The sequence below is a fragment of the Lissotriton helveticus genome, chromosome 1_1 (assembly GCF_964261635.1).
Source record: "Lissotriton helveticus chromosome 1_1, aLisHel1.1, whole genome shotgun sequence".
NCBI classification, from domain to species: domain Eukaryota; kingdom Metazoa; phylum Chordata; class Amphibia; order Caudata; family Salamandridae; genus Lissotriton; species Lissotriton helveticus.
Window position 1 is genome coordinate 1,798,653,217 of NC_136057.1, and position 21,147 is coordinate 1,798,674,363.

Consider the following 21,147-nt stretch of genomic DNA (forward strand, 5'->3'; position numbering starts at 1 on the left):
GCGGGTGGGGTGGAGTGTGATAGAATAATATGGGGTCAATTGGGAGTGGAGTGGGGTGTATTGGAGTGGGGTGGAGAGGAGGGAGGTAGATTGGAATGGGGTAGAGTAGCATGGTAGATCTGATTGTGGTAGATTAGATTTGGGTGGAGTGGGGTAGATTGGGGTGCAGTAGGGTAGATTGTAGTGGGGTGGGGTTGATTGGAGTGGAGTAGATTGGAGTGGAATGGATTGAGGTAGGGTAGATTGGGGTGGAGTAGGATATATTAGGGTAGATTGGAGTGGGGAAGAATGGGGTAGAATGGAGTGGGGTAGACTGGAGTGGAGGGGGTGGGGTAGATTATTTGATTATAGTAGGGTAGATTGTAGTGGTGTGGGGTAGATTGGAGTGAGGTACATTGAGGAGGAGTGGGGCAGATTGGGGTGGAGTGGGGTAGATTGGAGTGGTGTGTGGTAGATTGGAGTGGTGTGGGTTAGGTTGGGGTGGACTAGATTGGGGTAGAGTAGGGTAGACTGGAGTTGAGTGGATTGGGGCACACTGGTGTGGGGTAGATTGGAGTAGAAGAGTGGGGTAGATTCAATTGTGGTAGACTGTGGTGAAGTAGATTGGGGTTGAGTGGGTAGTTTGGAGTGGAGTGTGGTACATTGGAGTGGAATGGGGTGGATCAGAGTGTGGTACATTGGAGTGGGGTAAATTGGAGAGAAATAAATCGGGGTAGATTTGAGTGGAGTAGAGTAGAATGTTGAAGAGTGGAGTGCAGTGGATTGGGGTAGAGTGGAGTGGGGTAGATTGGAGCAGAGTGGAGCAGACTTTAGCGGAGTGGGGTAGATTAGGGTGTATTGGGGTTGATTGGATTGGGATAAATTTGGTGGATTATGGGAGGGTAAATTGGAGTGAAGTGTGGTAGACTAGAGTGGAGTGGGGTACATTGGAGTGAGAAAGGTGTGGAATAGATTAGAGTGGAGTTGGGCAGAGCGGTGCAGGGTAGATTAGAGTGGAGTAGACTGGAGTGGAGTGGGGTAGATTGAACTGGAGTGGGGTAGATTTGGATGGCATGTGGTAGATCGGAGTTTAGTGGGGTAGATTAGGTAGAGTGGAATAGAGGGTGGTGGATTGGGGTAGAGGGGGGTGAGGTAGATTGGGTAGAGTGTGGTAGATTGGGATGGAGTGGAGTTGGATACACTGGAATGGAGTCGAGACTGGAGAGGAATGAGAAATTGGGATGAGAAGAGTGGGGTAGATTGATATGGAGTGGGGTAAATTGATGTAGAGAGGGGTAGACTGGAGTAGACTGGAGTGTATCAGGGTTGATTGGGAGGATTAGAGTAGGGTAGTTTAGAATGGAGTGGGGTAGACTGGAGTGGGATATAGTGGGCTGAGGTATTTTGAAGTGGAGTGGGGTATATTGGAATGGAGTGGGTTGGATTGGAGTGGGGTAGATTGGGGTGGGATAGATTGCAGTGGGGTGGGGTAGATTGGGGTGGAGTAGAGTAGACTGTAGAGGAATGGGGTAGATTAGCATGGGGTAGAATGGAGAGGGGTCATGGGGGTGGATTGGGCTGGAGTGGGTTAGATTGGAGTCGATCTGAGTGGAGTGTGGTAGTCTGAAGTGGGGCAGATTGGATGTAGTGGGGTAGATTTGGGTAGACTGGAGTGGGGTGGAGTAAGCTAGAATAGAGTAGGATAGTGTAGAGTGGGATAGATTGGAGTGAGGTGGGCGTGACTGGAATGAAGTGGGATAGATTGTGTTAGATTGGAGTGGGGTAGATTGTGGTGGAGTAGGGTAGATTGGTGTAGTGTGGGGTAGATGAGAATGGAGAGGGGTTGGATAGATTGAAGTGGACGTTGGAGTGGGGTAAACTGGACTGGGGTAGATTGGAGAGGGGTAGAATAGAGTGGAGTGGGGTAGATTGGAGTAGAGTCAGGTATATTGGAGTAGAGTCAGGTAGATTGGAATAGGTTGGAATCAGCTACATGGAGTGGGTAGATTGGGGTAGATTGCAGTGAATTGTAGGGGAGTGGAGTACACTTGGGTAGACTGGAGCAGAGTGGGGTATATTTGAATGGAGAGCTGTAGATTGGGGTGGAGTGTGATAGACTGCAGTGAGGAGGGGTTGATTGGGATACATTGAGTGAGATGAGGTAGATTGGAGTGGGGAACATTGTAATGCAGTGGGGTAGATTGAGTTGTAGTGGAGAGGATTAGGGTACAGCAGAGTGGTGGGGGGTAGACCAGTGGTGTAACACAAGTCCCCACAGCCCCCACGATGCGGGGGCCCCAAGCTCCAGGGGGCCCCCTAAACACAGTACTCTGGCTGGAGAGCTCTTGATTGAGTCTGAAGGGGGCCCCTCCACATACCTTACAAGGGGGCCCCCTCAGGTTTCGTTATACCAGTGGGGTAAACTGGAGTGGTGTGGGGTACAGTGGGGTAGATTAAAGTGGTGTGGAGTTGGGTCCCAAGGTAAACCGTGAAGAAGTTGATTGGACTGTGGCAGATTGGAGTGGAGTGGGAGAGATCGGGTCAAATGGAGTGGGTTAGAGTGGAGTAGACTGGGATAGATTGTAGCAAAGTGGAATGGGGTGAGGTAGATTGGGGTACAATGGAGTGGAGTGGGATGGAATGGAGTGTGGTAAGTGCTGTGGAGGGGCTTAGAGTGTAGTGGGGTGTTGTGCCGAGGAGTGAGTGACGTAGATTGGAGTAGAGTATCATTAAGTGTCTTAGAGTGGAGAGACGTAGAGTAGAGTGGCAAGTCGTATAGTAGAGTGGCGTGGCATAGAATGGAGAGGCGTGGCATAGAACGGAAGAACTTAGAGTGGTGTGGTATCGCACTGCCATTACAGACAACACATTTTCAATTAAAATGATCATTACATTTGCACTGAAATACGGTTTTACTGCATGTAAATAAATTACGCTAATCATCAAGTTCTGTATTACACGTCTATCTCTCAGAGTGCAACCGGTAGCAGACATGTACTGCATCATGGATTTCATTAACCACACCCAATCACTTACGTCACTAGACTATGGAGTCTGTTAATGACGGGGGTCCTGCGCTCTATAATACACAAGACACTACACCTCTTGCTTAGTTAAATAGAAAATACAAACAAAACATATATGCATCATAGTTCCGAAATGAGTCATCCAGGCTCTCAAAACACTCTCCCAGATCTCGCCGTGTGAGGCTGAGGAGACGCAAGAAAAACAACCAGAGCAGGCACTGGTGAACTAGCTAGTGAGGCAATCCTGGGGTTCTCCTGGCCCTCTGATGACAGAGCAGTGGCGGCTCCTCTACTATGGCAGAGAAGGGTCGCCCGACTGCTTCTCAGCAGTGCGTAGTAGAAACATATGAAAATAACTTTGCGTTATTATCATTTTATGCTTCGTGCTGCTTTGCAGGCAGGCGGGTGGGTGGGGCTGCTCTGCTCTCAGAGCAGGGCAGGGGAGGAGTTTGTCCACTCCTAAGTGCACAATGACTGTTTGGACGGCCCTCTTGGGCCGCCCAAACCAGCCATGCTCACTTTCTCCATGCAGGCTGCATTACAGTCTGTGTGGAGAACATGCCCAGCCCCCCGCTCCCTGGTTAAGCATCGAACCAGGACGCTGAAAACCAATCACAACGCTGCATTGCAGCGTTTGATTGGTCAGTGGGGGCTGCTGTGCTTCCTGTTCCTCGGATTTCACAAGGAGAGCAGGAGCAGAAACGTGGGACCCGGCGGCAAGTTAAGTTTTTTATTTTTTATTTTCATCTGCCCACTGCGCAACAGCCCCCACCCCCCATGCCGCTCCCCGTGCGCCCACCCCACCAACCGCGAGCCATGCCAGCCGGCACTGTGACTGAGACTCACTCCAGATGTCAACAGGCAGGTGCTTGAAATGTGAGGAATCCTGTAAAATATACTTTCCAGGGTGGTGAGCAGTCATTATGTGTCCCTTAAGAGTCACAACTTGCAATGGATCAGCATTGAATGGAGCATCAGATTTGCCATTTTCACTTCTGCCTGACAAGGGCACGATCCCCTTTCTGAAACGTAATTTCATGAGCACATCAACGCTTTTTAGCATGTGTCTTCATTATGGACTTACGAGATAAATCAGTGAGTGGAAATTTATTGGCATTAATTGTTCTTTCAGTGGTACACTGGGGCAGCTTCGTACCCATGGATCTCCTGAAAATCAGGATCGACGGGCTTTTGCTGGTGGTAGAATTGTGGAGGGGGGGTTTGAACTGTAGGCACAAAAAGTAGAATGAAAAACTGCCTTGGGCCCAAGTCCCTCTAGCGCAGCACACTTTACAGCTTTCTTAAGTGTGCTTATAAAACGTTCAACAACGTCTTTCGCCTGTGGCCATAGAGGTGTGCTTTTCTGATGCCTGACATTCAGATGAGTAAGTACGTTTTTGAATTCCCAACCATTGAACGGTGGGTGAGTCCGATTTTAAATGGACAGAGCACCCCAGGATGAAAATATGCTTTCCAGTCTTTCCACTACTTGACCACGAGTGATTGACAAGAGGTCTTCCACCAGAGGAAAATGGGAGCACTATGACTACCTTGAAGTAAGGGCCATTTTCAATGGGTCCAAAAAAGTCAACTGCAATTTTCTCTCTGATGTGTTTTGGAAGGTCCGACATGTTCAAAGGATGCAGTGTTGCTTCAGGAGATGAACAGTTACACAAATAACAAGCCTGGAGCTCTCGCTCAAATCACTCAAGATGAGGGAACCACACTCGATCTCGAAAGCCTCACATTGTGTCAACAATTCCACAGTATCCCTCATTGCAACTTTAATGACTGACTGTCGTAGTCTTTCAGGAATGACAATTTTCGAATCTCTCAAGATAATCCCTTCTTGTGTAACTGACAGTTCATCACGCACATTCTTGAATTGCTGATATTTCTGTTTTTATCAAGAGGTGGAGCAATCTCCAGGATTGATGCATAATAATGTCTTTGAGGATGAGCATATTCCTTTCTGCATTGGTAGCAGCACTTATTTTCTCCAAGAGTGCTAGATCTCACAATTAAGTTAAAATAGGCCTGGCCACTTTAGATGAGGTACTCTGATACTGTATGGGTGCCCGAGAAAAGTAGTCGGCAGGGTTTTGATCTTTTCCTGGAAGGTGCACAATGGTGTAGTCATACTCTTGCAGTCACAGTCTCCACCTCTCAATGCGAGGGGGCATCTTGACCTTTGCAGTGCTTGATGAACAAGGACAAGTGTAAAATGCGCCCCATACAGAAACACATTAAAGTGTTCGCAATCCCACACAACAGCTATCCTTTCTTTCTCAGTTGCAAGTAAACTTGTTCAGTCTGTGACAAACCCTAGCTGCAACAAGCTACAAAATGTCATAGTGCATTTGCATGTCCAATATGTTGGTCAAGAATTCCACCCAAACCCACTGGGCTGGCATCCACAAAAATCTATGGGCCATATGTATCAAGCCAAATTGCATTCGCAAACGCAGAAATTCGCAGATTTTCGGCATTTGAGAATGCAATTTGGCCAAATGGTATGTATTAAGCAAATCTGCGTGCAAAATAAGGAATCGCAAAATTTGTGATTCCTTATTTTACGATTGCATTTAAGGAATCGCAAATTTTGCGATTCCTTAAATGCAATGTAAGAAGCATTAAAAAAAATGCAAATTTGCCTTAAGGAATCGCAATTTACCACCAACTTCAAGTTGGTGGTCATTTGTGAATTCCTTGAAAAATGCACTTTTTTGCATTTTTCAAAGTGCACTGTGAAGCACATACATGCCCTTAGGGCATGTATGTGCACCACATGTGCACCCATGCTAATTTCAGGGGTGCAACAGGGTGTCCTTTGGACACCCCTGCACCCTTGAAATTATTCTCAATTTGCGATTCTCAAATTGCGAATCGCAAATTGAGAATAACTTCCTATGTATTCCTATGGGCCTCCTGGCCCATAGAAATGAATGGGAAAGTATTCCTTAATTGCGATTCGCAATTTGCTAATCGCAATTAAGGAATTTTAACAAATCGCAAAAAAAAAATCGATTTTCTTCATACATACCAATTTGCGAATCTCAAATAGCGATTTCATAAAAATCGCTATTTGAGATTCGCAAATGGGTACCTTCATACATATGGCCCTAAGTATGCAATTTTGGATCGAAGTAAGCCATTTCAGTAGCATTTTCGGTTGCATGTTTAATCGTCTTGAAACTTTGATCACACTACCATGACCACTGAAATGAAACATTCAGTTTTGTTAACTCTCTCAATGGGGCACTCACAATGGCAAAGTTATGGTTGTACCTGGAACAGTAGCTAACCATACCAAGAAACGAACGGAGCATAGTTATATCTTGTGGAGGGGAGGTAGATGATAAAGACTAAATCTTTGGTGGATCTAGAATCATTCCCCTTGCCGAGAAAATGTGCCCTAAGAATTTTCGTTTTGTTTTCTGAAATTCTCACTTTTGAGCATTCAAAGTGAGACCTACATCAGAAAGTAGCCAGCACACTTGTGTAAAGGCTCTTTCATGTTCCTTTCGGGAGGTCCCAAATACTAGTATGTCATCACTGTAATTAAAAACATGCGTGACCGGCTGTATAATGTGATGAATTATATCTCGATAAGTTCAGCAGCTGAAGACACTTTGAAACTCAATCTTTTGTATCTGAACAGACCAATATGATTTGAAAAGGTAGTACTATACCTGCAATTTGTTTATAATTCGAGCTGACACAGACCCTCCACTGTCCTTTTTAGGTACCACTATCGGCGACACCCATGGAGTTGGACCAGTAGACCACTCAATGATATCATAGCAAAGTCTTAGTTTCTTTTTTTAACAGCCTCTTGTTGATGAAAGGCAATTCAACTATATCATTGAGCAATATGACAGATGTCCTCAATAATGTGGAGCTGCACTTTCATTGCCTTAAGTTTTCCTAATCCATGAAACAAGAACAGAAACTGATTCACTATGTCGTGATGCACACTAATATTAAAATTCACAGAAATCAGTCCCATGTCAGCAGCGGTGCTGAAACAGAGTAGACAGGCACTTGACGTAGTGCCCTGAAGGACATGAATTGGGGCTTGTATCTTTGAATTTTTATGTTTAATATTCGTCAAAAATGAACCTTGATTTTGCAATAGTGTTAAGGCTGCGCGCGGCTGCGCATATGTATACTTTGGCTGGCATAAAGGTTACTGATGCACCACTGTCTATAATGAACGGTATTAGAGCAACCATTGACCTTCAGTTTGATTTTGGGACAGTGTCCATAGGAATTTCAAGATTTCACTTGTCAATCCTTTTCCGAATTGTATTCTTCCTTGCAGGAAGCCAAACCTACAAGTCTTTCAGTAGTCAGCATTGACATTGCACACCCATCTTTACTGTTGCTCGACAGTGATGTTGAAAAATCTCTCGATGAAGAATTAGATGACAATCAGCTTTTTCAGTTTTCAGTTTCTACTTCCCTCAACTGATGTTGCTCTTTACTTCAATGGGTGGGACTGGAATGCTTCAAGAGCTTTCTGACAGCCATTTTGTCTTCACATCGTGACGCACTGGCAGTCATTTTGTCTTACCGACATGACACACTCACTTTGCAAAAGGTTACAACATGGCTCTCTTTTCCGCGGCCTTTACATATTTTTCCAATGGTGGGACATTTACCTTCATGTGGAAAGGAAAATCCAAAGGAAAATACAGCTTCATTTTCTAAGGAGACTTCACTTTGGGGCCTTCTACCGTGTGTTTTTTCTTGCTTGTTATACTCAACGCCAATTAATTCTGGGCTCCTCCAGCCTCCATGTCAGCTGCTTGTTTGTCAGCATGTACTTCAGTGCTGGTAGCCATAAGCACACACTTCAGACTGCCAATCTCTCTCAGCATTCGGCATCTGAAGGAATCGGACGGACACAAATGGTTTCTTCATCATTGAATTTGATGAACTTACAGTGTTTTATGAGCACTTCAAATCTTTCAACGAATTCATCCATTGTTTCACCATCTCTGTCTCTCCTTATTGAAGATTTATCTTTCATAGTCAACATTCTGCATCAAATAGAATTTGCATTCAATACATCTCGAATTTGTTGGTTTGAGATTAATTCACCTCTTGGTGTTTTCTTTCTCACTTCCCTTTACACTCTGTCACCTGCCTAGTTTTTTAGATATTTGATGGTCTTTTTGTCACCTGCTTCTTCCAGTGAATCAATGAATTCACCGAAAGCATTGATCCAAAAGGTCCATCTTGCGCCAATATTCTGCTTCTTGGCAACATTGAAAACAGACAGTGGCTTTAGGAAGGTGCGCAGTGCCATATAAGGCGCTTTCTTCAGCAGCTATAGTAGAGCAGAAAAACTGCTCTATTCTGACCGCAGCTCACAGCCTACTTTGTCAGCAGGATTTGACAGCCTTGTAAGCACAACCCCCATGCTTATGCTTGGGTAGTTTTCTTACACTTGGTTGATCTCTGCCTCTTAGTGCTTCTTTATGCTTATCTGCTACCGCTCACAGCGTTCTCTTTCAACTGGCTGTCGCCGCTGGTTGCGCTTTCTGTACCTGGTTGATACTGCCTTTGACTGTTTGGCTGACAGCTCTCTATTAAGTTGTGGCATCACATGTCTTATCTCAGATGTGTTAGCAATATTCTGATGATAATAAATTAAACTTTCTGTGGGCCCTTCACTTTCTTTGAAGGTCTTGTACTGGCTGGAGTTGCGTGTTGAATCCACATACGTCAACCGTTGATTCTTCACTTTGACTGAATATCACGTGGCACACTTTGATGGTCTTTTTGTCACCTGCTTCTTCTAGTGCATCAATTAATTCACCGAAAGAATTGATCCAAAAGGTCCATCTAGCTGCCAACTGTGTAATGCTGCCGATTTTAACTCTGCCACTGGCGGCTCTCTTCCAGTTACAGCGGTGGGTAGAATGCAGCCGGGGACGAGTGGGGCTCAACAGGCAGGCGCAGACTGCACGCGCGACTGCTTGGGGCACGCTCTCTGCAGCCGCCACCTAACGGCGGCCGCACTTGCACTTACATTGTAATCCAAGCACACAGGCGCTTACCGGCAGAGATCAAATATGGACACATTCCTTTTTGAAGGCACAGGGATATAACGTGATTTGCATAGGATCACAAGATGTTGAGCAGGGTCTGGGACTTGAAACGTGTTTACCAACTCAAAGCCAGCAGCTCTGGCAGTTATGCCTCATCCTTTCCAATTTCAAAGCATATCAACATATCACATAGCAAGGCATATCAATAGTCTGAAAGTTTATTGCAGGACCCACAGATTATTTATTTCCTCTTACCTCCATCTTTGATGGATGCCATAATACAAATTATGTCTGAGACCCCACTCGCTACCATGGATAACAAATATGTTGAGTTTCTCAAAGTGTCTGGCCTGCATTCAGACAATTAACCCATCGTTCCCAGCGCTCACCATGCACTCATAGCGATCACACTGTATTTCCAATGATCACAATGCACTCATGCCATTCACCCTCCTCTTACCTTGCACCCACAGGAGCACACCTTTAAGCATGCACTCACATGACACTCCACTCACTTGTCACTCTCACCATGCAGTCCCCACTATTCACTCTGCACTCACAGCGATCACACTGTACTTACACCGCTCACCCTGCACTCATGCAGTTCACCCTGCATGCATGTCAGTTATCCTCACTCACATGAGTGAGTCTTGCTGCTCACCCTTCACTCTCACCACTCATCTCTACACTTTCACACTTTCACCCGCACCTTTGCAGCGCTTGCTAAAAAACAACCTTTTAAGGTTTGAGAGTTTCCACCCCAGGCCGCTTAAGGAGAACCTACCGTATGGCCAATACCTTAGACTTAGGAGAAATTGCAGTAAATTGAAGGACTACTAAAACCAGACCTCTCACCTCACTAAGAAACTCTCCGACCATGTATATCCAGACCATATCCTGAGTAAGTGTCAGAAGCGTGCCAGAAACCAACCACGAGGGGCACTCCTAGAGTATCACAGGAAACCAGAACAGGATCTACCTCTTACATGTGTAACTACATTTAACACACTATCCTACCAAGTTACAAAATCCATCAATAAACATTGGGGTATCTTGAAAACTTGACAATTGGACTGGGAAAAACCTATTTTTTCCTACAAAAGAGCAAGGAGTATAAAAGACACATTGGTAAACAACCGCCCTAGTCAAGATGACTATGAATACACATCAACAATACTTAGTGCATGGGGTCTTCCAAAAATAACAGGCCATTACCCTTGCGGTAATTGTAGGGTTTGCCATTTAACCTCAGCTACAAAAACACTGAATTTGGAAGAAAATAAAGTTTGGACACAAAGGGTACATACAAATTGTAACAGTACCATCGCAGTGTACTTAATAACTTGCCCATGCAACCTACGATATGTGGGCATGACAGCCAGAAAGATCAAACAAAGAATTTGCGAGCACCGGAGCACAATAAGGTGCAAAAAAACAACCACTAAACTGACTGACCACTTCTTGAAAAATAACCACACTCCCAACGATATGACATGGACTGTCATAGAAATGGTGAAACCAGGCCAAAGAAACACACAACACCTATTTGAAAAGGAACAGCGCTGGGTGTATAGACTTTCCACCAACACTAATGGTCTAAATGACAGTATACCTTGGAATACAGAGAGACAAAGATAAAGTTCTGCATACTCTGACCAGTAGCCCACAACAACCAATAGCTAGTATCACCCAGATACGCTTAGCACATCCGCTGGGATACACCTCGGATAGCAGGTCCTTCAGTAATACTGTTACTATAATTAACTGCTCAGTCGAGAAGGATTAGCAACACCGCTATGTGGCTTTACACTACCAAACTGATCAAACGCATATGACCCTTACACATCTCTGGGATAAGGGGTCTAAGTAAGTAGTATGTGTATTTGGTGTATTAGACCTTTTTAACTAAGAGGGATCTTTGGCAATTCAATAGATTGAGACTCTGATATATTCAGACCCATGCACATACTACGCTAACCCAGCCAAGAGTGATTTATGCCAATTTACCATCTCGAAATCAGCTTAAATACATCCCTTTGTCAGCCTCAGCACTCAATAAAGTTTGAATAGCACAGGGACCTGGTCCACACTTAGCACACGTCCCCTTAACCCCTATTAATGGAAACCAAACTTTAGACACGATCCCCACAATGAGTTTTTTGCCACGCCCCTTTACCCGATCATGTGGGCGGACACACTCTGGGCCGCAAACTGCTTTTAAATGATGAGGGAGCAGTGCGTCAGATCGACGGGATCCAGTGGAGCTCCGAAATAGGTAGTCCGGTGGGCAGAACGGTTGAATGACGTGAGTACGAGTGAAGGCTGTATGCCGCCCTTCACTCTCCCGAACCCTACCCCTAACCCCGGCCGAGAAACTTCGACATGACTGTCTCTGAAATGCTAATCAGGGACAGTGTGTCTGGTTTTGATCAGCACTTACTGTGGTTTTTTACCCCTTTAATAGAATGCCTCAGCAACCAGCCCCTTCTCGGTATCCATGAGGCAAGATTTCTATTAACCTCTCGTAAGTGCTTTTTAATATAACAATGGATTTACCTTGGTCTCTCATATGTCTGTTATTTGTAAATACGCCCGTCCAAAGACTAAACAGAATCTGAGTGATGCATGCCAATGTCACCTCGATTCATGTTACAAACCAAGCCCAATATTTTAAGGGCATGAATGACACCCACTCGCTACTAAGCTTAACTGTGCGCATGTATAAGCTTTAAGAAGTGAAATACCCCCGCCACAAACACGCATCACTGTATGTTACCATAGACAGCATGCCACAGATTGTTGTCTTGAAATAACTTGTTAGGATTGGACTGCCTGTCCTACAAATACACCTCACTGTCAGCAATTCACTACGTGCTGACAACATTTGTCATAATTCACGGAGTGTGTACACACAATTCTGGGAGCACGACACGTAAACATAAGTCTAAATAGTGGATGCATATCAATCATGCTACCCCCCTTTTTTTCTCTTTCAGAAGTATCTTTACTTACACAGAATGCTGTAAGGGTGCCTAATCGTGAGTAAACGATCAGGCTATTTAGCGGGTCAGGAAAGGGTTCGCCTTAGCGTGCGTAGACCTCCTGTTTCACACACTTGGTCCTGATGAATACCTTGCGACAAGCGACTGAAGGTTGAAACATGTTGACCATAATTTCACTTTAATACTGATACTCGTTGGTCAATTTAGCCGCACATATAGTATCACACCTGCTTTTAACATAGCTTGTGACTCCAGAATAAAACGAAGGATCATCACAAAGATAATTTTAAATCACTCACTGAACACCCTATCACGAAAAAACCCAGCTTCGCTGCAGTTGCAGGCGTCGAAGCACATCTGAGTGGCACTCGGCCTCTTGGGTGGACCCCGATGATGAAGCATGTCACCAACCAGGTTTGTGAGTGAGGGGTTTCTAAAAGAAAGAAAACACTCTTTCTGAACTGTGTCTTTCCTCCGTATGACTCACTAGGACACTCTGTCCTGGGGAAACTCCCTTCTTGTTTTTCAGACAGTTTGATTATTGGGGACTGGGAGTGTTCTCCCCCTATTTCCCTTACTCTCCCTTTTGTTTATACATACTCTATCATACCTTGCCAATAGTGCTTGAGCATTGGCAATGCGCCAATGATGATTAGCTGCTTGTGACACTGCCCTTTTGCCCGAAGCGTCAATAAATTTGGACTCTTTATCAGGAGGAGGCGCTTCACCTGTTGTTTGCGAATTAGCTCTTTTACGAACGTTGGAAACTACCAAAGAGTCCAAGGGTAACTGTCCTTTGATATATACAGGGTAATTAGGTGTCAGTTCCATCGACTGCTACCGAACCCGGCGTGGGTAGGCCCAACAGCCTTCCACGAATCTTTTGATCAAACGTTTTCCCGTGTAAAGGATACACGGAGACTGAGAAACATGATCGATAAACAATACCATGGAGGGTAGTGGATTGCTCGTCGAAGGGTGCCCGAAGAACGGTGCCAAACCAGAGCGAAACAATTCCCATCAGAACCCGATTGCAGGAGAAAACAAACTGCAATGGAGTCGATGCCCATGCGCACTATCACCGAAAGGAGTCGCCTACCTCGTGACTAGAAAAGACTTCTTTGAAGAAAAACAAAGTGCAAACATCCGGACCCAACACTAGATGGGGATCTATGCACAGCAAATGATCTACAGCTCATACGCTCGAACTAAAAGTATTTCTCCTTCTTGCGCTACTCCTACGCCTCCCCTGGGAACACGTAGGATTCTGACGCATTCCCAGCTTTACAAAACTTTGTAAATCTGGGAATGTGTCAGGTTTCATGGATGTTGCAGGTGAACACCCACAGCAACACCCATGGAATGCCGATTTCACGCAGAGTAATGTGTGAAAGGCGCCCATATTTACAAGGCCATGAAAAGTCATGCAGGGTGACTTTACGTGGTCTTGTAAACAGGAGCAGGTGCACTGCCTCGCCGGTGCGTCACAAAAAAATGACACACTGGTGGCGCAATGGACTTTGAAAAGAGGCCCTAGATACATACGCAGTCCCATCTGTAACTACATGACCGGTGCAAGGGGGAAGAGTGATAGCAAAAAGAGGGAGATCAGTGCTGAGTCTTTGGGAGATGGTGAGGAACTGGCTCCAGAAATAATTTTCAATCCTTCATCTGAGCTCCCTTGGATTGCAGAGGAAGCTAATGTTTTCGTTGTTGCTGAAGCCACGACGTAAATCAGTGTTTGGACCTTTTGGTCTGCATGGTGGCAGTGCTCTGCTGTGGCAGGTATCACAGTGGAGAACTGTCTGAGGCTGTGCACACCAGCTTCTGTAGAGCACTTCGGCTCACGTTTCAACAACATTTCAGCTGAGTGGCCGGGGCTCGTGAAAGCACACCAAAACTTCGACTCTAACTGGGAGAACAGGCAGTAGCGTTGAGGTTTTCTGTTTAACTTCTCATGTTAGACACGTTCAGCCCAACTAAGTAAAGTCTGTGGAGTCCCATGTAACTCGGAGTAGCAGGTTTTTATGACACCTGGGACACGAATGATAGAGCATGTATCACTGTGCTGGTTCACAAGTGTGAGGACAAGCCAATGATGTGATGAGACAACTGCAAGTGTGAGCGGAGCACAAGATGACGGCCGCCTCTCTGCTGGGCAAGGTGGACATTGAGGCCTACAAGTGCACCTCTCCTTTCGTCCAGTTATCCCTATGGGTTGATGGGGAGAGATCACCCATTCCTATGATGTAACTACAATTCCTCCCAAGAGTGAAACCAAACCTCCCTGCTCCTGCTTGGGATTAGTATTTCTGTGTAAGAAGGCTTCCTTTCTGGAACCATTCCACAGTTAACATGAGACTATCTGAGCCAGTCTTAGAAGGGGGAAGCAGGGCTGCATGACCTGTACATGTGGTGATCATACCGGACTAAAGTCTAGCTCTGGACGGGCCCCTAGAAATAAAAAGGTGCAGATCAATGGAACATAAATACTGGTCCTTTCTACATGCACATCCCTTAACATTTCAACTCAGCAACTGACGAGGCATTATGCACCAGCCCAGGCGGATAATATTATGAAAGTCACTGCCCCTGAGTCAGGAAAGCCCTTTGGTGCCCCCTTGCTGGAAGCAGTGCAGAAAAGGAAGAACTTGCCACCCTTCAGGAACAGCTGCAGCACCCTTGGCAGGAGAATGTGCCCTGCTTCACCGAACACTGTAGTCCAGATGCTAGAAGCATCTGCATCTGACATGCAGGAGGGACTGAACCAGCTCCTTAGATGAGAGGTCACCCCAGCCATCTGCCCAAGAACTAAAGGGGACAACATATGTGTGCAAGAGAGAAGCCTTTACCTTTGGCCGAAAGGAAGGATGAGCCTGTTCTATGCCCCTTGGTGCATGCACCTACCTCTCCAGTTGACCTTTTGGAGTCCTTGAGTAATCCTGACCTGGCCCCTTGGTCTAGGACCCAATTGCACTAGCCGGAGAAGATCTCCCTGACCGGTACAGAAGAAAATTGAACAAAGAAACATAGCAAAGAGGACTACAAATAGGAGACTCACTCATGCAGAGAAGAAATGAATGAAGCAAGAGGAAGTAGATGAGGATGTTGGGAAAAACAAAGAGCACTGGGCACTGAAGAACACCTGGAAAGGGGGCTTAGGGGAGCCCTGCTTTGGTTAGAAATCTGTACTTCGATTTATCTCGCTTTCATTTCTATTTGTGATGGGAGTAGGGCGGTGGGACCTGTCTTCAAAGAGTAACACCCCTCAACCCCATGAAGCCTTTCTTGATGTGACCTTTGATGTGCAAACGAACAACTCCACCGATTTCGACAGATTTCCAGAGCACACAAGCCCCCTGCTCCCGAGAGGTCAATATTTAGTTTAGCTTCGACCGTAGGTCATTAATAATTACCCCACTCTTGTCAGCAACACATAAGAGGAAGCAAAGTCTTTTTCTTTTAGTTTTGTTGCGTGGAAACATTTCGGATTTGTGTCCAAGCGGTGCAGCGGGAAAGCTTCTCACCTTGGTGCAGTTCCCCATTGTCAGCCATGCTGGCTTCAGTGCTGCTCCTCCTATGCGCAGCTCAGAATGCTGTGTCTGACTCGTACTACGACAGTAAGTGGGGTCATCAATGCATTGTGCCTTATTTTATGAAGAAACCTCTGTGGGTTTGGATTTGATCTGGGGGGGGGGGGGGCAGGGGTCAGATTGACAACCATTTTAGTGTTGCATACTCCTTATGGGAGTTTGCATGTGCTGCGCCTTAGGCCACAGGGTCAAAAACTGATGTATAGGAATGAATCTCAATTCATGTGAAGGTCTTTATGGGAATAGTTGCAGCAGGGCACATCAAGGAATGTACAAGACTGTGAAGGAATAGGCTTGCATCTTCAAGAATGGGTCAGCCTATCAAGTGATGGGCCTCAAGAAATGTATTTTGTTTATTAGGACTGTGTGCATAGGAATGACTCTTACCATACCAGATTGACCCTGAATGTAGAGGAATGAGTGAAAGCCTTTGCTGGGGTCCCCAAAGAAGTGCTTCCTCCCTACTGGACCAGTTGGGAAACCTGAGAATGTCCTGAAGAGAGGCTGCTACCTATGAAGAGGAGCTGTTGTATGGTAAAAATACTGCAGGTTCATTTGCATCTCTGCCACCTTGATGATACACAATTGTCTCAATCATGTTCCCTGGCTTCGATAATCAAACCCTTCCCTACAATCTCTGCCTCTGATGATCAGCTTTCTCCCTGCAGCATGCTGCTTTCCAGAGGTTCACTTCTCTCTACATCTCGTTGACTACAATGATGTATTCTCATCGCACATCTTTCAGTGATCAAATTTGCCAATTCAAACGATCAATTTTGACTGCTGCTGCTCTCCATCGTCTTGATGATAAATTCTTGCTTACCTACCGCTCCCAGCCTCCATGATCAACACCTCCTCAGTACGGCTGTAGTCTTCTTGATTAAATATATCTTTGTTCTCCACAGCTCCCTATACATCTGTGGACCTCGCTGCCCCCACAGCTACATAGTATCTCCCTGATTACAACAACCTGCCCTCCATATGCCCATTACCTCCTCGTTAGTCTTCCTCGCCACATGACTTACATAGTGAGCTTCAGCTCCACGACAGAACCCTCCAAAGTAAAAAAAGCCTCCCCTCCCCTCCCAACATGGCCGACCAGTCACCCCTGACCTCTATAAGAGGCGGGCCGGCCCAACCAACAGCCTGTTTTCTTCGTTCTGCGCGATTCTCTCCTGTGCAGGTGAGTTGAGCCTGCTCTAGCTGGTTCATGGGTTTTGGGTTGGAGGTCCTGCCTTAGCGGACCCTGGGGCCTAGGACTTCAATCCCCCCCTCTTCCTTCCCCCGGTCCTGTGGGGCCGGTTAGGTGCTGCTTTAGTGTGCCATGGGTGTACAGGGGGGTGGGGGGGGGGGGGGGGGCGGGGATGTGGGGTTTTGTTTCCCTTGACTGTTCCCGGTCGTTTTTTTGTGGACTTTCGCCCTTTCGGGCTCTGGTGTCCGGCGCTGAGTGCCCCTGATGTTGCTGGGGCTCCAGTTGCTTGCAGGCCCCTTGCGTGGGGCGGCCACCGTTTCTTTTTTGTTGACGGTGAGCGCGGGATCGGCCTCTTTGGTTCAAACGCTGTGTGCCGCTTCGCCGTCTTTGCGGCGCGTCCCTGTCTACCGCGTTGGTTAGGCTTATGTGTTTACAACGCGGTCTTCTGCGGCTGACCTCTGGGGCGCTGTTACATACTCCCCTCGGTCACACGTTTCCCGGTGCGGGTGCGTGTTTGTGTTTTTTTGGTGTTCCGGTCTCGAGCTGGCCCCGGGTGTGGGAGTTTTTGCACTTACCTTCTGCCGGTCCTGGTGTTTCGTTTCACGGCGCTGAACGCTGCCACCTGGAACGGGGTTTTCTAGCCTTCAGCCCGCGGCTTAGTGCCGCGCTTGGATTGGCCCTGGGCGCGTCCCGCCCCTTGTGGGCGGGTTTCGCACCAGGTGCTGCTTGTTGGTTTAAATGCCTTCTGCTGGGTTGTGTGTCACTCTCTCCTTGCTGGCTATTTATTTCCGGCGTCCTGGGTGCCCCTGAGTTTCTCCCTTTTCTTCTGCGAGGTGGTGTTTTGCTCTGGGATGATGGATCAGGATTCTGTCACGGCGGGGTCGGTGGCTGACTCCTTGTCTGCGATGCCTTTTTCTGCGCAGTCCCTGCAGTTGATGATACAGTCTGCGGTGGCTGATGCCCTTGCGCTGCGTGATGGCCAGGGCCCTTCCTCGCCGAAGCGTCCTCGCAGAGACCCCACACCTGTGTCTGATGCTGAGGAGGAGGAGGACGACCTCCATGGCCGTTACATCCAGGGTCAAGAGCTTCGTGAGGTTCTTTCCCAATAAGCAGTCCTTCCCACGGTAACTGTCTAGGCGTATCGCTATTGATGAGTTCACTAAAGATTTCCCTCCGGCGGTGAAGGTGGACTCTCTGGTGGTGGGACTGTCTTCCCAGGGTTCGATCATCTCGGAGGACGCCTCCCCGTCTGACCCTGTGGACAAGCACGTGGAGGCAGCTGCTAAATGGTCCTATGCTGCGGCAAATTTCCCCATCAGGGCCTCGGCCTATTTGTCTTGCACGGTGCAGTCTTTTTTGAAGGACTTCCAGTCCCTGGGTGAGCTCCTGGATCAGGGGGCGGATGTTGTCCCGACCCTTGCCTTGATGGAGCAGCAGACGCGCCTTTTGTCGGACATCTCCTTTGACACTCTGGGTGCGGCGCCTGCCACTGGGGGTGCTGCAATTCAGGCTCGGCATCAGATCTGGCTGCGACATTGGAAGTCGGAGGCTGCCCAGAGGCTTTGCTCATGAAGATACCATTTTCTGGGGCTAAGTTGTTTGGCCCTCCTCTGGAGGTGATGATTAAAAAGTCTGCTGAGGACCGCAAGTTGCTGGCTCCCAGCAAGTCATCTGGGGCCCGCTTCCTTGGGCGCGGCCAGATTTTCTCCGCGTCATCCAGGGGTAAGGGCAGCACGCCCTTTCGAGGGAGGGGTCGCGGCCGGGGCGCCCCGTTCTTCAACAAATCCCGGTCTCAGCCTGCTGCTGCCGCTTCCTCTTCCACCCCTAAATCCTGACTGTCGCCCGTCTCCCTCCGGGGCGTTCCCTGTGGGGGGCCGTCTCCGCCATTTTGTCCCGGCCTGGGAGGAGTCTGTCTCAGATCTTTGGGCTCTTCGGATTGTGAAGGAGGGATTTTCCATCACCTTCTCCTCCCCTCCTCCGGATTTTTTCCTCGCTACACCCCTGCCTTCCTCCCTGGTCAAGAGACGGGCCTTGCTGGCCGGCGTCCAGGACTTACTTGCCAAGCGGGCCATCCGCCCGGTCCCACCTTCTCAGAGGGGTTCGGGCGTCTACTCCATCCTTTTTCTGGTAAGGAAGGTTTCTGGGGATTTTCGGCCTGTTTTGGATTTGAAGTGGTTGAATTCTTACATTCCCCATACTAAATTCAAGATGATCTCTCTGCAGGAAATTCTGCCTCTTCTGGTTCAGGGAGAGGTGGTGGCTTCTCTGGATCTCCTCGACGCCTACCTCCATGTCCCGGTCCATCCTCCATCTCAGTCCTTCCTCCGGTTCTGCGTTGGGGGTTCCCACTATCAGTTCCAGGTACTTCCATTTGGCTTGTCATCAGCCCCGAGGGTGTTTACTAAAGTCCTGGCTCCCCTGGTGGGTATTCTTCACCGGGAGGGGATCAGGGTTTTTCCTTACCTGGACGATTGGTTAATCTCTGCCTCTTCTTTTTCCAAGGGGATGCTGCACGTCGGACGGGTCTGCGAAGTACTCTCCACCCACGGCTTCCTGATCAACGAGCGGAAGTCCCATCTGTCCCCCACTCAGGACTTGAACTTCATTGGGGGTCGGCTGGACATGGTGCTGGGGAAAGTGTTCTTGCCTCTGGGTCGCCGGGACACTTTGTGGCGGGATCTGGGGTCCCTTCTGGCTCAGGGATCCGCTCCTGTTCGCCTTTGGCTGAGGGTTCAGGGCCTGATGTCGGCGACCATCAATGTTCTCCCCTGGGCTCGCCTCCACCTTTATCCCTTGGTCAACCATCTGCTTTCCTTCTGGGATCCCCGCTCGGAGGATTACGAATTCCTGGTCCCGGTCTCCCCTCAGCTTCGTTCGGAGTTGGGTTGGTGGTTGGTGGAGTCTCACCTCTCCGAGGGTCTTCCCTTCTTGATTTCCCCTTCCCGGGTGGTCACTACCGATGCCAGTCTCCTCGGCTGGGGGGCGACCTTGGGCTCGGGGTCGGTTCAGGGTCGTTGGGATCTCCTCCAGTCGCGCTGCTCCTCGAACTATCGGGAGTTGAAGGCGGTCCTCTTGGCCTGCCTTCATTTTGCTCCTTCTCTCCGGGGTCACCATGTCTTGGTCAGGACGGACAACCAGGTTGTGAGGAGCTATGTCAACCACCAGGGGGGGTGCAGGGTTCGCTCCCTTTGGTTGCTGACTCAGGAGTTGTTGTCTTGGGCGGAGTCGTCGGTCCTGTCCCTTCGGGCTGTCTATCTCCCGGGGTCCGACAATGTGGAAGCGGATCGTCTGAGTCAGATCTTTCCGTCTTTGTCCTGTCTCTCCCTGACTCCGGTGGTGTTTCACCGCCTGGTGTCTCGCTTCGGTCTGCCTCTGGTGGATCTGTTCGCGGACAGGGAGTCGGCCCTCCTGCCCAGGTTCTGCTCTCTCCTCCCGGTTCCGGGGGTGTGGCGTGTGGATGCCCTGTCATTCCCTTGGCCCTCCGGTCTCCTGTACGCGTTTCCCCCCATCCCCCTGATCCCTCGGGTCCTCTGCAAGATTCGCATGGACAGGGCCAGGGTGCTTCTGGTGGTTCCCGGCTGGGTTCGCCGCCCCTGGTACCCTCCCCTTTGCGAGTTGGCGGTTCAGGCCTGCTGGCCGATCACGAATCTTCCTTTTCCATTGAGGGGCCCCCCGCTCCCGGGGTCGGTGTTGCGCCGGCTCCATCTACAGGCCTGGCTCTTGAGCGGGTGACGTTGCTCTCCGGTGGTTGCTCTTCGGGGGTGGTGGATTTGCTGCAGGGCTCTCGCAGGTCTTCCACCTTGTCTTCCTATGCCCGGCACTGGTCTTCCTTATGCAGGGTGCTGAGCCCGCCTCCGTGGATCCCTTGCGGGTCTTGGATTTTCTTGCTTAGGGGTTTTCCTTGGGTTTGGCCCCTTCATCCCTGAGGGCCCAGTGGGCGGCCTCGTGGGCCTTCCGCAGTCCGGATTTCGACGGGCTGGATTCCCTGGTGGCTCGTTTGCTCCGGAGTTGTTTTCTCCGTCGCCCCCGGACGCTCTGCCTGTCTCCCCCTTGGGATCTCCCCCTCGTTCTGCGGGCCCTTCAGGGTCCCCCCTTTGAACCCCTGGCCTTGGTGGCTCTGCGGTTTCTCACTTTTAAAGTGATTTTCCTTGTGGCCATTGTGTCTGCCGGTCGGATGGGCGAGCTGGGTTCGTTCCTCCGCTCTCCTCCCTTCTTGCGGGTTTTGCCCTACCGGCTGGTTCTCCGTCATGACCCCCGTTTTCTTCCCAAGGTTCCTTCCTTGGTGAACCGGTCTCA

The 21,147-nt window shown here is 48.5% G+C and overlaps 1 protein-coding gene across 2 annotated transcripts in view; it reads left to right on the plus strand.

The window, feature by feature from the left end:
- LOC144752976 (pentraxin fusion protein-like) overlaps positions 1-21,147 on the plus strand; it is a 220,368-nt gene that overhangs the window by 32,861 nt on the left and 166,360 nt on the right. The window contains exon 1 of one of the 2 annotated variants that reach the window (XM_078640796.1): positions 15,534-15,686. The exons of the other annotated variant lie outside the window; for it this stretch is intronic. Within the exon in view, the coding sequence (XP_078496922.1) occupies positions 15,620-15,686 (67 nt within the window). The 5' untranslated portion in view covers positions 15,534-15,619. Of the gene's footprint in view, positions 1-15,533; positions 15,687-21,147 lie in introns of those variants that run through there. 2 annotated transcript variants of the gene reach the window in all.